The sequence below is a fragment of the Sturnira hondurensis genome, unplaced genomic scaffold, assembly GCF_014824575.4.
Source record: "Sturnira hondurensis isolate 20B ecotype Veracruz unplaced genomic scaffold, ASM1482457v3 Scaffold0021143, whole genome shotgun sequence".
NCBI lineage: Eukaryota > Metazoa > Chordata > Mammalia > Chiroptera > Phyllostomidae > Sturnira > Sturnira hondurensis.
The window spans coordinates 28,745,865-28,762,407 of NW_028093774.1; the positions used below are offsets into that span (position 1 = coordinate 28,745,865).

General features: G+C 39.7%; 1 protein-coding gene across 4 annotated transcripts in view; it reads right to left on the reverse strand.

Annotated features, from left to right (window-relative positions):
- SYNE2 (spectrin repeat containing nuclear envelope protein 2) overlaps positions 1-16,543 on the reverse strand; it is a 296,623-nt gene that overhangs the window by 205,333 nt on the left and 74,747 nt on the right. For all 4 annotated transcript variants that reach the window (XM_037031145.1, XM_037031147.1, XM_037031146.1 and 1 more), the window contains exons 9-12: positions 12,810-12,910; positions 9,885-9,986; positions 7,714-7,851; positions 211-375 (exon numbers count right to left, since the gene is read on the reverse strand). In XM_037031145.1, coding sequence (XP_036887040.1) covers positions 211-375; positions 7,714-7,851; positions 9,885-9,986; positions 12,810-12,910 — 506 coding nt within the window. The remainder of the gene's footprint in view (positions 1-210; positions 376-7,713; positions 7,852-9,884; positions 9,987-12,809; positions 12,911-16,543) is intronic.

Genomic DNA, 16,543 nt, shown 5'->3' on the forward strand with positions numbered 1-16,543 from the left:
CTTTATTCTTACTGTTTCCAGCTTAACCTACCACAGTGCTCATGACGAAGGTGAAGGGGTCTTCCAGGTCCCATGTATCCCCAGGAGAATAATTCTAAACTACCTGAAAATACCCACTATATTTCTTTCCCTTCTACCAGGACAAAGTCTTTCTCAAGAGCAGCCCTAACAAACTATAGAATTCTCAGTGCTTCTTTTTTCTTTTCCAACCTTGAACAAAGCCATTTTCTCTTGTGTCAGAGCCATGGCTTCACAGTAATCCTGGGATGTTGGCAAGTCTTCATCCATTAGACCCTCTACCTCCCGGAGCCAAGCTTCGATTTGGTGGAGGGGAGATGGCAAGTCATGATTCAGCTTTGTTTTCCACTCATTAATCTGAAAAAAAGGAGGGGGAGGAGACGTGATCATTAGTAGACATTCTTCTGGTTTTTTCCTCACACACATTATGTTTAATTCTTTAAAGTTTCTCTGATCCTTGAGTTAAGAACATCTTTATCAGTGAGAAGACATCTTAGTTCTAAATATTATTTGGCTCCCTGGCTGGTGTGGCTCAGTGGATTGAGCACTGGCCTGTGAACTAGAGTCGCCAGTTGGATTCCCAGTCAGGGCACATGCCTGGGTTGCGGGCCAGGTCCTCAGTTGGGAGTGCGTGAGAGGCAGCCACACATTGATGTTCCTCTCCCTCTCTTTCTCCCTCCCTCCCTCCCTGTAAAAATAAATAAATAAATCTTTAATAAATAAATATAATGTGGCTACCTGCTGGTTGAGAAGACAATTTGTTTAAAAGCTATAAGAAAAGAGGGCACAAAGATAAAAAGCAATGTTTTGATAAATCCATAACCAGTTATATGAAAGAGAAATTAGAAGGATGTAAGGCACTCCTCAAAGCAGGGGTAGACAACTGTACTGAACGCCCAGAGATTCCACTGCTGACTGTCCTTGTGTCCTCTGACATTACAGCCACCGGTCGCAAACAGATTCACAGATGATTTTCTTCACATGCCTTCATCATCTGTGCGCATTAGGTATCCCTACATATCTCCCAAATTGTCTGTCCTTCACTGAAACCCCCACAATGCCGGCAGCCCTCTGCCTCACCCTTCCCATCACTCCCTATAGGCACCCGAGTCACACGAATGCCGTCCATGTATTTCCTCAAACCCTGACTGCCCTCCCAGGTCTCCCTCTTGCTGCCTCTTCCCCCTGGTTTCCACCCCTCCCACTCAACACTGTCACACTCCCTCCCTCGCTCACTCACACATCCGCTCATTGGTTCACTCATTCATTGAGCAAAGTCATAAACAATCTATTGTGCTGAACCCTGGGGACAAAGATACAGAAGTGGTGGACAGGGGACACATGGTGAAGGCGCACCCCAGAACACCTGCAGCGCCAGGAGGCAAGTTAGGTTATAAGCAGCGCAACATGGAGGCACCTTAAATACGTGTGTTTGGAAACGAAAGAAACAGAGTAAATATAACATCAATTTACACAGCTTGTAAATACATGGACACATAAATATAACACTTACTCTGCAAAAACATAAAAAAAGATCAATATTAAGCACATCACAGTGATGACCTAAGGAGAAAGGGGAAAGAAAGGAGGATAGTGGTATAAAAAGAAATAAAATGCACAATTAAACAAGGGACTAAAAATAAGGGTTGGGCTGGGCACAGACCCATGTACCATGAAGGGGAGAATAATGCAATCTTCTATATCTGAGGATCAACTACATAAATAAAAGTTACAGTCCTGGCTGATGGCTCAGCTGGTTGGAGCATCATCCCATGCACCAAAGGACTGTGGGTCTGAATCCCAGTCAAGACATACACCTGGGTTACAGGTTCAATCCCCAGCTGGAGAGCAAATGGGAGGCAACTGACAGATGTCACATCCATCACCTCACATATTTATTTCTCTTTTTTTGGTGAGAACGCTTAAGTTCTAGTCTCTTAGCAGATTTCAATCATATAATACATTGTTATCAACTACAGTCACCATGTTTCATGTTAGACTCTCAGAATTTATTCATCTTTTAGCTGAAAGTTCATACCCTTTACCAACCTCTCCCTGAATAGTTCCCCCCGAGTCTCTGGCACTCACTTTTCTACTCTGTTTCAGAGTTTGACACTTATTTTAAGATTCCACATATAAGTAATACCATGTAGTACTTTGTTTGGCTTTAATTGTCTTGCAAGTTTATTTCCTCAAAAGGCATATAGCAAAAGACAACTCTATAACCTTAAATCATTAACAATATACCACAAAACCTCATTAGAAAAACAATAAAGTTTTCATTATTACAAGTTTTTAATATAAACAAGTTACATGCATTTTTATCATATCTAAATAATTTGTGCAATTGCCAAAAAATAAACTACAAAATTGATAAGTGATTGAGTTGAGGATAGGCTATAATACCTCTAATTCAACTGTTATTCTTTCCACAACTAAAAGAAAGCTTTACATATTTATAATGTGACCACGGGTGTGCTTTCTACCTCAAGACTGTCCCCTCTGAAGCTGTCAGAAGAGGAAAGATAAAAGGCAATGTTTACCTTTCAACCCCCTCCTTTCTCACTTAGCATAGATAACATGGTTCCACACTTCCTTTCTCATTGTTGGAAATTACTTCTCAATTTGGCTGAAAATTTACGTAAGCACTTGTCAGGTCAAAAATAACATAATGTAGCTATTATTTATAGCAAGTTTAAAATGAAACCATTTACTAGAATGCTTTCAGATATCTGTGTTCTTAAACAATTTTACCAAAAACTATCTAGACAGTATTTTCTTTGCTATATCTGATGACTTCAAAATTAATACGCCTCATTTTCCCACACCAAGAAAATGAGCTACACTCTACCTCAGGAATGGNAGTGATTGAGTTGAGGATAGGCTATAATACCTCTAATTCAACTGTTATTCTTTCCACAACTAAAAGAAAGCTTTACATATTTATAATGTGACCACGGGTGTGCTTTCTACCTCAAGACTGTCCCCTCTGAAGCTGTCAGAAGAGGAAAGATAAAAGGCAATGTTTACCTTTCAACCCCCTCCTTTCTCACTTAGCATAGATAACATGGTTCCACACTTCCTTTCTCATTGTTGGAAATTACTTCTGAATTTGGCTGAAAATTTACGTAAGCGCTTGTCAGGTCAAAAATAACATAATGTAGCTATTATTTATAGCAAGTTTAAAATGAAACCATTTACTAGAATGCTTTCAGATATCTGTGTTCTTAAACAATTGTACCAAAAACTATCTAGACAGTATTTTCTTTGCTATATCTGATGACTTCAAAATTAATATGCCTCATTTTCCCACACCAAGAATATGAGCTGGACTCTACCTCAGGAATGGATTTTCAAATTGCTATCAATTTGCAGCACTTATCTTGCAAAATTCTTTTTATGGTTTTTCTCATTATGTGGGGTAATTTTTCCAAATCATATTCCAAAAGTCAGGCCAGGTCTCTGTGGCCTGGGACAGCCCGAACTATAGAGACAGTATCGCCTCCTCTCCTGCCATTTGTGGAGGATCCGCAACAGAGAGCCCCTGTGCTTCACGGGGCTCTGTCCAAGCTGCAATCAGAGAACGACCCCAACGGGAGGGCGGGCCCTGAAGGCAGCGGGGCCACTGAGGCGAGGATTTCTGGAGCTGCACGACTTCACCAAAGTTAGATGCTCTGACAGGGCGGCTTTTTTAAGCCACTAAGATACTATTTAACACTTTTCAAAATTGGTGTGAAAAATGTCTTCTAAAACAGGCCGTCGCTGCTGATGGCCAAGAGACTTGGGCAGGGATCAGCACACTTTTCCAGGCTCAAAGAGTGTATCTGACTTGCAGATCATGCAATCTGTGTTACAACTCTGCGAATTCACTAAAAACCATTTAGTTATCCATTTAAAATCAGTGAGTTCTACAGTAGGCAAACTATACCACAATAAAGATGTCCAAAAAATGAAGGCAAAATAAAGATATGTAAACATCAAAGAAAACTAAGCTATAGGAACTTTTTCTGGCTGAAGGAAAATAAGTTCAGATGGAAAAACTTGAATCTAGCAAATGGCAAATATGTAGATAAATATAGAAGGCTAATGTTTTCTCTTAATTTCTTTAATATATGACTGTCTTGAGCAAAAATATATAATATGGTCCTGGCGACTTTAAAACACATTTGTATCATACATTTATTTATATATAAAGCAACTCTAGCATAAAATGAAAGATAAGTAAAATAATTTCATTGCAAATTTCTGTTATTAGAAGTTATACAATAACTTAGAAATTGTATAACTCTAAGTAGACTGAAAATTTGAGTGTATATTGTAATTCTACTAAAGATGTGACAGAAAGACAGAGCTAAAAAGCTAATAGATTAATTCAAATGGAATTCTAAAAATACTAACAATCTAAAATGAGGCAGAAAGAAAAAAATAGTGATAAAAAAACAATGGGAATAAACAAAAAGAATAAAACAGTATTCTAAATTGAGCTATATGGATAATAACAATAATTATTGACCGACGAAGAACTCCAATTAAAAGGTAGAGATTGTCTAACATTTATGTAAGTCTTTAATCCTTTTGTATTTATTCTTTTTTTTAATATATTTTATTGATTATACCATTACAGTTGTTCTATTCCCCCCCTTCATTCCCCTCCACCCACACACTCCCTCCCCCACCATTCTCCCCCCTTAGTTTATAACCACGTGTCTCAAGTTCTTTAGATTCTATATTTCCCCCACTATTCTCGCCGTCCCCCCTATCCATTTTCTGCCTACCATCTATGCTATTTTCTGTACCTTCTGCCCCCTTCTCCTCCTCCCACCCCCGTTTCTAACCCTCCATGTGTTCTTCATTTCTATGGTTCCACTCCTGATCTAGCTGTCCTCTTGGTTTGCTTTTGTTTTAGGTGTGGTTGTTAATAACTGTGTGTTTGCTGTCCTTTCACTGTTTATATTTCTCATCTTCTTTTTCTTAGATAAGTCCCTTTAGCATTTCATATAATAAGGGCTTGGTGATGATGAACTCCTTGAACTTGACCTTATCTGAGAAGCACTTTATCTGTCCTTCCATTCTAAATGAAAGTTTTGCTGGATAAAGCAATCTTGGCTGTAGGTCTTTGGATTTCATGACTTGGAATACTTCTTTCCAGCCCCTTCTTGCCTGTAAGGTCTCTTTTGAGAAATCCGCTGACAGTCTGATGGGTACTCCTTTGTAGGTGACTGTCCCCTTATCCCTTGCTGCTTCTAGGATTCTCTCCTTCATTTTGGTCTTGGCTAATGTAATTATGATGTGCCTTGGTGTGTTCCTTCTTGGGTCCAACTTCTTTGGCACTCTCTGAGCTTCCTGGATTTCCTGGAAGTCTATTTCCTTTGCCAGACTGGGGAAGTTCTCCTTTATTATTTGTTCAAATACGTTTTCCACTCGTGGCTGTTTCTTTCCCCCTTCTGGTACCCCTATAATCCGGATGTTGGAACGTTTAAAGATGTCCTGGAGGTTCCTAAGCCTCTCCTCATTTTTTTGAATTCTCATTTCTTCATTCCTTTCTGGTGGGATGTTTTGTTCTTCCTTCTGGTCCATTCCATTGATTTGAGTCCCAGTTTCCTTTCCATCACTATTGGTTTCCTGTGCATCTCCCTTCATTTCAATTAGTTTAGCCTTCATATGTTCCTCTAATTTGTGACTATGTTCCTCTAATTTGTGACTATAATCTACCAGTTCTGTGAGCATCCTGATAAATAGTGTCTTGAATTGTACTTCTGAGAGGCTGGCAATTTCTCGGTCACTTAGAGTTATTGGCTCTGGGACTTTGAGTTCTTCTTGCACCATCTTTTGGGCTGTTCGTGCCTATTCTGTAGCAGGATCGGAGCCCTAAGGTGTTCACTAGCGCAGGGCAACTAGTTCGCTGGGTTGTGATGCTGTATGTGGGGGAGGGGTCAAAGAGGGACTATGGCGTCCTGTCTGCCGCCTGCCACCTCGGCCCTCACCAGTGCCGCTGCTGCTGCCGTCACCGGGCCCACGCATTTCGTCCCACTGCACACGAGTGTGCCACCGCCGTCAGCCCTCCACCACTGGGTTCGCCCCCTGGGGCCTGCGTGGTCCGTCTCACTGTGCGGGAATGTGCGACCTTGGTCAGTCTGCCCCGCACCCCGACTGGTTCCGGGCTGCCTGCACGCCTAGGTCGGGGGATCTGTCCTGCCTGACCCTGCTCCGCTGCTGGCTCCACCTCTCTTACCGTCCCCATGGAACAGTTCGTAGCTGTCGGACTTCCGTATAATTCCGTTTTCTGGTCTTTGGGTGTGTCCTATTTCTCCAAACCTTTGTTGTATTCAAACTTGGTTGTGGGAGAAGGCACAGTGTTTCCACCTATGCCTCCATCTTGGCGGAAGTCAAAATCCCTTTGTATTTATTCTTGTGTGTGGTGTAAGAAGGTAGTGTAGTGTCACTTTTCGGCCCGTCTGTCCAATTTCCCCAGCACCATTTATTGAATAAAGTATCATCAGCCCATTGTATGTACTCGGTTGCCCTGTCGAATATTAGTTGACTATACAGCCATGGTTTTATTTCTGGGCTCTCTATTCTCTCCCATTGATCTCTGTCTCTGTTTTTATGCTAGTACCATACTGTTTTGACTACTGTGGCCTTACAGTTTCATATTAGGCAGCATGATTCCTCCAACTTTTTTCTTCTTTCTCAGGATTGCTTTTGCTATGCAGGACCTTTTGTGGTTCCACATAAATTTTTGAAATAATGGAAAAAATACAATAAAAAATCTTCAAAATGAAAAAAAAGTAAAGAGAGTGAATAGGAAGCAAGATCCAACTATATGTTGCCTATAAAAATACATTTTTAATATATTTTCAATCTATTTGAAAGTAAATGAAGAAAAATGTGTGCCATACGAACATCAGCATTAGAAGACTGAAATGACTGCACTGATATTAGATTAAGTAGACATCAAAAAACAATATTACCAGAGATATATAAGAATATTTCATAATTGTATCAATTCATCAGGAAGATACAACAATCATAAACATACACACCTAATAACAAAGTATAAAATACATGAAGCACAATTTAACAAAATTAAAGGATTCTACTGCAATGAATATAACCGGACAAAATTTCAGCCAAGATATAGATAATCTGAACACTATCACTGACTTGATTGATATTTACGGAACACTACAGCCAATAACTTGCAAAATGCATGCTCTTTTCAAGTGCAAATAATATGTGCACCAATAGACACCATATCCTGGGCCATAACACAAGTCTCAGCAAATTTAAAATGACTGAAATCACAAATGCATACACATATTCTTCCTTATACATTCTCTCTGGGTTTATCCCCATCTGCTTAGAACATCTACTGATAGTTGGTCCACAGCAGAGAGGAAGCTGCGGGTCAGTCAGACTATGGATAACCTACTGTGGCAAACCAAGAACTGATGGCAAATGCAAAAAACTTGGGATAAGCATGCAATTTTTTCTAAGTACAATACTAAAAATTCCTATTTAAATATCGACCACGACCAAATGAGACCATAGAAAGAATAGAAGAGCACTCTCTCAACTTTCTGCTGACGCATCCACTCTGTCTTTAACAGAATTTCTCATGGAATTCTGAAGTTCCCTCCCAACAAACCAAGTTGCCCCATGAACATGTTCTTCTACTCAACACAACACAGTCACCTGGTAGTGGAGGCCATCCCAGGCTTCTCTCAACTGCACCTGATCTCCATTCAGCTCATCCAGATTCCCCTTCATCGACAGGATGTCCAAAAAGGGCTTTTTTCCTTCACTGAATGACTTCAAAAAGGCCAGCAGGCTCTACAATTAGAAGAATATTTTAAGGACTGAAATGTTCAAATCAGTTTAAAAAGTGAATTCTGCAACTGTAAGGTCCAGAGCTATAGCTTCTATTTAAATTTTTACTTAAAGATAAAATTCCCTAAATTCAGGATCCTGTCACTGATCCAGTTTCTTCAGTGAGCCCTGATAGTTCAGGTGCCATTGTAGTGACAAAGGTCACAGGCTGTGCCTCATGTCTGCGCTGTTAGGTTTCTAGTGGAACGGAGAGGCAAGGACACTCAGGTCCAGAGGACAAGTCATGATACCACATGAAAAATTTAAGTTTGTTTGCCCTTCCCAAATACGTGTTCATAACAAAATGCCAATGAATGAAAGTGAGCCTTATACAAGAGTCACGTATAAATGGTTTCGGAAGTGTATGTGATGAACTAAGCCTGAGTCAACTCTTCCCATTTTGAGAAAACTTTGTCTCTGCCCTCAAAATTTTATTAAACTTTCCTTGATTCCTATTTGTGTGAAATACCAGTGTGTAAGAGTAGTCCATTCCATAAAACTTATCCTTTCTTATTGGAAGCATTTTTCATTAAATTTTATTAGCAAACTGAATTCTTTCTGATAATTATTACCTTCATAGAAACGTTTAGTTAAGAAGCCTGAATCCACAGTACATTACTAAATCAAAGACATATGTAAGAGCGAGGTGCTTCACTGAATACTGTGTGTCTCGTCAATAAAAAATGTACCAAGCCAGAGCCAAGAGGGAAGAAGCAAAAGAAGGCTATGCAGTTCAGATGAAAGGAAGATAAGAACATCTATCCCTTCTTCCCTGATGGTACTGGTGCCAGGCAAAAAGGATGGTGTGGCCTGCCAATTACTCGATACACTGAATACTAGTGGTGGAAAGGCTGGACTCATCCAACTTCCTCACTTAACAGACTGGGAAGTGGAGGCCTCAAGGTGCTAGTGGCTGTGTATGGACAAGAGAGCGTCTCCACCTTATTCAGGATGGAGAACTGGGGGGCACAGAGTCACATGGACACTGCGTTCTAAGAAACAGGGCTGCAGAACTTTCACCTGGGCTCCTGTCAGTCTCTTTCAAGATGGTACAGGGAATAACTGCTTACCCTGGAGAAGCATCAGGATGCAAAGAGAGCTCAGGTTTTAAAGTTAGACTTCTATTCAAATCCTGCCTCTGCCTTTCAGTAGCTAAGTAATCTTAGACAAATCACGTAGTCCCTCTAAATCACAATTTCTACTTCTGTAAAACTGGAAAAATAATACCATATTCAGCAAGATGTAAAAGGTAAAATGCTGGGCCCTAAGGTGCCCAGTGCTTTGCAAATGTTCAAAGGTGGTGATTCGTTGGTTGAGGTCCTGTTATGCTGGAATTAGCCCCACTCCCAATTTCCTGATTTTTATTTCATTCAATATTCATTCCAAAAAGCTAGTTCTGCTCTAGACCAGGGATTGGAAGAGTTTTACGGTAGAAGTAAAACAGTAAAATCTTGAGCTTTGTGGACAAATGGTCTAGGTAGCAACCATTCACCTCTGCTTTGTAGTGAGAAAGCAGCCACAGACAGTACTTAATAGGCATGCCAATATTCCAACAATACTGTATTTACAAAACCAGGTGGTGGGGCCCATAGACCACAGTTTGCCGGTCTTCACTCTAACTCCTTGCTGTCCAAGGTTCTCTTAGACACAGCAGCATGGACACCACTTGGGAGCCACTCAGAAATGCAGAATCTCAGGCCCCAAACCAGAGCTACTGAATTTGAATCTGAATTTTAACAAGATCCTCCAGGTGATTCATATGCACATTAAAATTTGGAAGTCTTAGAATTCAGCCTTAAAACTTGTTAACTTAGTATTTAAATAATTCGCTCTGAAAAGATTTTTTCTAAAAACAAACTTAAAAAATCCTACTCTTCTGAAAGAGTAAACTACAAATAAAGTGCCATTTAAAGTCATACTTGACATTAATAATAGCCATACCTTCTGAAGAGAATTAAATGAGTTAACGTATTTTAAAAAACAAGAGTCACACTTACTTCATACTTTTTACAGTAGGTCTCATTTTCTGAATCCTTTAGCATCTTCTGTAGACTTTTCTCTTGGTGTGCTAACCAGACCATAGCATCTTTCATCTTTCCCTGAAATTCACACACACACAGTTCAAACCACTATCCTAAATAGACTTGGTGATTTTCTTTAACAACAAAATTAACAACTTCAAATATAAGTGAAATAATGCAATCACTACACACCAGTGACTCATGTGCCAAAGAGGAATTCTGCTTGTTAACATAACACCTTAAATGTTAAAATGAATTGAAAGTAGCATCTGAAGATAATATGCTAAAAAAAAACCCAAAAAACAAAAAAACAAGCAAGCCCTCATTGGTGCAAGGAAAGCCTATTATCCATTTCCATTATTCTTCAGTTTTAGGGAACATTATTCTATGTTACTTGTTTATAGCAGGCATTTCACAACACTGCTTGCTGTCCAATTGAGGGGAACCAAAGTTTTGCCAACACAAATGTTAAGCTGGTTATTAAGAAACAAGACTCAGAACCTTTGCCTAAGGAATTCAGAGAGAAAAAACATGTTTACAAGGAAGGAAACATCACCTTAGCATCTAATATAAAATAAATGTGGCAGACAGAAAAACCTAGCAAAGACAGTTTGTTAGACTCCTCTCTGTATCCCATTGTTTCTGGGTGGCCCTGCAAGAAATTGTTTACTACATATTTGTTCCTTCCCATCTACCCATAAATGGCCTGGCCGACCTAACCGGCCTTCCCTTTAAAAATCCCAGACCTCTGCCTCCCTCTCCTTTGTCCAGAATGGGAAGTAAACCTCAACTATCCAATGCAGCTTTGAGTATCACGGTCTTATGGCACTCCCATATGTGTACCAGTAATCAATTCTGACCATTTTCTCCTGTCGACCTGTCTCATGTTATTTGAACATTAGCTCAGCCAGGGAATTCAGAAGGTGGGAGAAAGGAGTTTTGCGGCTCCGTGCAATAGATCTAAATATGGGTTAATTCAAGAGATGCCCACATCCAACAAACACAGTGACATCAAAAATGCCTTGGATGTTTTAAAGGTCCTAAAAACAGCACTACTAACAGCTTTGGTGATACTATCCTATGGAAGTGAGAAACAATTGTTTTTCTTTAGATTCTTGCTTGGGTGATCAACTTGTCTACTTCAGAAGCAAATTTTACTGTAAGAAGGATAAGGCAAAAGAAGTTCCCTCTTATTTCCATTTTCTTTGAACTTTCATTTGCTTTGCTTTTTTTTTTCCTATTAGGAGTGTTTTCTATATATTTTTCGCTTCTGATTCTATGGATGGTTGCATTTTTAATTTTATTTTTTAATATGAAAATTGATTAGAAATGGGTAGTTTCTCAGCAGGTCAGAAGTGAACTGAATAATAAGCCCGAGTCTCACTTCCAGAGTCAGCAACAAGCCGCCTTGGTGTCTCAACACAACAGCTGAAAAAACAAAGGCCTAAATTTGTAAAAATAAAAGTAAGTAGTATGACTACTTGTAAACAAGTCTGAGGAAGTAGTTTAATCAGAAAATAATATTCCAAAACATTTACTGCACTCACAGCACTCATTTATCTTCACAGATGCAGAATAAGTGTATACTTTCAGCTCAGTGATTTTCATGAAATGTCTACCCACAACATTTTGTGTAAAAAGTCAAAGCAAACAACTGAATAATCAAGTTGCAATCTGATGGTAATTCCAGAATGTCTCAACAAACAAGGATTAAGAGTAGAATGCACTGCTTCCATTTACTTGAATTAAATGATTCCATTTATATGAAAATAAAAAACAGGTAAAATAAAAATGGAGTAAAGTTATATTGTGGTGATCGTTGCACAACGTTGTAAATACACCAAAAATCATTGAATTGTAAATTTTACGTGGTTTAATTTTATGGTATGTAAACTGTACTTCGATAAAGCTGTTAAAATTACAAAAGACAAAAAATCTGGTAACACTAGATTTTTTAAAAACCTGCTAATTGCCCTGGCTGGTGTAGCTCAGAGGACTGAACCTGGGCCTGTGAAGCATAGGATTGCTGTTTGATTCCCAGTCAGGGCACATGCCTGGGTTGCAGGCCAGTTCCCAGCAGGGGACACACGAGGGGCAACCATACATTGATACTTCTCTCCCCCTCTCCTTCCCTTCCCTTCTAAAGATAAACAAAATCTTAAAAATAAATAAATTAATTAAAAATAAAAATAAATAAAAAATTAAATAAAACCTGCTAACTTAGTTTGGCCTATGTAGTGCCTATCTAAAGCTGTTTTAGGTAATTCAGCAAAGTTCAATAAATTACCACTTTTAACTTAAAAAAAAAAGAACAAGCAGGAGCATTTGAGATCTCATTCTATAACATATGTCATCAGTTTGGCTCAAATAAACTCTTATAAAAATTTTAAAAAGCCCTGACCAGCATGCCTTGGTTGCTTGAGTCTTGTCCTGTAAACAGAAAGGTCGCCGGTTTGATTCCTGCTCAGGACACATGTCTGGGTTGCGGGCCTGGTTCCCAATCATGTTATGTGCGAGAGGCAACAGATCAGTGTTTCTCTGTCTTTCTCCCGCCCTGCCCCTCTCTCTAAAAATAAATAAATAAATGAAACCTTTTCCTAAAAAAATAGATATACAAAAATTATTTTAAGAAAAACAGGCAAAACTAATCTATGGTGAAAGAAGACGAAATGCTGGTTGCCTGGGGTGGACACTGCAGACAGAAAAGAGGCACAGTGGTACAGTTGTAACAGAAATGTGTTACATCATCACTGGAGTATGGCTTATGTAGGCATACGCATTTGTCAAAGTGCGTAACACTGTACATTTAAGTTCTGTATGCAAGTTTTACATCAATTTTAAAATTAAACCACGAGTAGGGTACAACAAAAATGAGCTTGATTTGGACTCATTGAGACACACCTGAGCTTCAGCTCCAGTCCCAGGAGGATCCTTTGAATACCGTAGGAACTGCGCCACGTAGGTCATGATTGACTTTTCATCAGGATTGACGACATCCACATCTGCAAGACACGACACATTACCACTCTAATATAAATGTGATTTACTGTACGTAATACTCAAGAACAAGCTATGCATGAGGCAGCCTTGAAATGAACCGAAGTAGTCAACCAGCCCTGCAATCTCTGGTCACTCGCCTCTGCTCCAAGACAGCGGTGACCAGGAACTTAGACCTAGAGTGAAACAGAGCCCAGTGGAATCCCGGCAATAGTACGCGCAGTCTCAACATACACTGTGTGTGTTGTATGTATGAGAGCATAAGTAGCCAGGGATGGTGGAAGGAGGAAATAAATTCTTCCTCTTTTCAGAGTCACAGTGCAGAAACTCTGCCAGGAGCGTAGAAACATAAAGCAACTGGAATCCTCTCCTGACACACTGGTCTCAGCATGTAGTCAGGAAAGCTTTTCCAAAAGTATATATTGTATGAAAGTTTTGGTCAAGATGGCCAGGGGTTGTATTTGTTTATTCCCAGAACACATATATTCACAGATAGCCTTCTATAGGCCAAGTTTTGTGTTGTATTAGGAGTCCATGGTGAAATAAATTTGGAAAATGTCTAATTAAACAAAGTTTCTAAAAGTATTATAAATTCCTTAAGTGCAGAACTTCTCCAGATATATAATAAACTAGGTAGATCACTGTATCACAAAGAAGGGATTGCAATACGCTACAGAACAAAATGAACACGTAATTTGGGGATGCCCCTTGGGATGTTCCCAAAACCACCAATAAAGATTATTGAAAAGAAAATCTTCTGTATTAATTCACTTAAACTCAATTCAACAAACATTCAGAGAGCCAACAAATGCAAGTCTCAACAAGGGATTACTGTAGAGCTTAGCCCTTGCCAGAGGCCTTATGTTTCATCCCTTTCCTCATTCATCAAGCAGGTGCTAGACACTTGAACAGATGCTAGGTGCCAAGACATCTTCCCCTAAGGAAGATTCCAGTTAGGAGAAAAACAAACAACAAATACAACAACACTATGCATGGACCCAATGAGTACTCTAAGTCGGCTGAAGGAGAAAGTGAATCTAATTTATATCCAAATAATAAAATTCAAGGCAGTACGCACATAAACGTATTAATAAAAAGTTGGGGGCGGGGTTTCAGTAGAGAAAGGATCCCTAAGAGTTGAATTACTCAGTTAATTTTTTTTAAGATTTTATTTATTTATCTTTAGAGAGGAAGGGAAGAAGAGAAATATCAATGTATGGTTGCCTCTCTGAGTCCCCTGCTGGGAACTGGCCTGCAACCCAGGCATGTGCCCTGACTGGGAATGGAACCGCGATCATGTGGTTCGCAGGCCCACACTCAATCCACTGAGCTACACCAGCCAGGGCTCAGTTAATTTTTTAAAAAATGTAAATATCAAGAGATACATAAAATAATGATACTGACTTAGCTAGACATTCTTTTAAAAACCTCATTTTACACAAAATTACACATAATGATAAAATGCTTTTAACAAAGTTGTGTCAAAAGATAATTCCCTTATTCAAATACTGGTACTTCGTTTGCATAAATAATCATGATCCATTTCACAATGAATTATGGGCAATCATTCATAGAATGGAAATTTGCTTTTATTATATTAACTATTTCATTAGCTGCCCAGTTATTTTCACATACTAAAATAGACAAAGTATTTTATACTGATAATGAAGATTTGGAGAATCAAAATACTTGATTTTGGGTGGTGAACACACAATACAATGTACAGACAGTGTATTGTAGAATTGCACACTTGAAACCTATATAATTTTATTAATGAGTGTCACCCAAATAAATTCAATAAAAATTTTAACATGCAAGAAGCATTTTAAAAACAGTAGTAAGAAATAGGGAATAGAACAAAGCATGAGGAAAATTAAGAAAAAAGTATAAAATGAAATGTCAAAAGGAAAAAGAAAAGACCAAAAAAAGGAAAAAAAAAGAAGTAAAGAAAAAGCAAAGAGATAGGAGAAAAAGTTAACATAAAAAGAATAACAAGCAACATGGGACCAGAGTAATGACCAATCTGATATATAGAAATACAGAAGAATCACTGTGAACTTCCAATCACCTAATTCAACTCATGAAAACAAATGGAGTCTAAAAATGCTAAGTACCTATAGCAGTGAGCCCCTCTAACACCCAGATCTTGGTTTCTTATACAATTCTCTAATAAGGGAACCAGGGCTCACTGGAGAAATGGCTATCCCAGGACTGGGATGACCCTGGAGAAACTTTTAGTGCCAAGAAGTGAGAATGTACCCCCCAAAACAAACAAGCAAATGCCACAATGAAGGAGGTGTATCAAAGAATATAGGGGTCAACTGAAAGAGTTCCCAAACGGCCAAAGCTTTGACCTTAAATTTTTTTTTAATTTGAACAATAAGAAACTTCCAGCCAAGATGCAGGCGTAGGTGGAAACACTGCCTCCTCGCACAACCAAGTTTAAAGACAACAAAGTTTTAGTAACAAATATGCAACCAAAACACAGAAAATTGAACTGTACCGAAGTCCGACAACAACGAACCATTTAGCCAGACCTGTAAGAGGGGAGGAGTCTGCGGTTGGTGGAGCGGGGTCAGGCAGGCAAAAGTGGCCTGACCGACCCAGGAGCACAGGCGGCAGTTGGCAGATCCCAGGCGTGAGGTGCCAGCAGGCAGACCCAGTGCAGGCGCAAGGTGTCTGGCTGACCGCGGTTACACCTTCGCATGCAGATAAACCGGGCGAAGGAGGGAGGAGTGAGACAGACTGCTCAGGCTAGGGCGCCAGCACCGGAAATTAAAGCCTGAAAGCACCAATTGGAGAAACTTTCAGGGATGAGGTACCAGGAGAAGCTCCCTGGCTCACCGAGAGTTTGTTGGAGAGACCAAGGTCCTAGAGGGTGCACAAGCCCACACACCCAGGAGCCAGCACCAGGGGGGCCAGGTTTGCTTGTGGGAAGCAGCAAAGGGGATCAAAATCCAAGAGAGAGCAGAAAAAATGCCACTACCCCTCTCTGACCCTGCCCCCCCACATACAGCATCACAACCCAGCGACTGGGTCACTCTGCCCAAGTGAACACCTAAGGCTCCACCTCTCATACATAACAGGCGCGACCTGACCAAAACATTATGGTTCAAGCAGAAAAAGAGCTCAAAGCCCCAGAGCCAATACTTCTAAGCGACGAAGAGATAGCCAACCTATCAGATGCACAGTTCAAAATACTGGTGATCAGGATGCTCACAGAACTGGTTGATTTTAGTCACAAATTAGAGGAACAAATGAAGGCTAAACTACTTAAAATGAAGGGAAATGCACAGGAAACCAATAGTGATGGAAAGGAAACTGGGACTCAAATCAAGGGAGTGGACCAGAAGGAAGAAAAAAATGACCAAAAAGAAAAGAATGAAGAAACAAGAATTCAAAAAAAAATGAGGAGAGGCTTAGGAACCTTTGGGACATCTTTAAACATTCCAATTCTGAATTATAGGGGTACCAGAAGGGGAAGAGGAAGAGCAACAAATAGAAACCTTATTTAAACAAATAATAAAGAACTTCCCCAATCTGGCAAAGGAAACAGACTTCCAGGAAATCCAGGAAGCTCAGAGAGTCCCAAGGAAGTTGGACCCAAGAAGAAACATACCAAGGCACATCAGAATTAC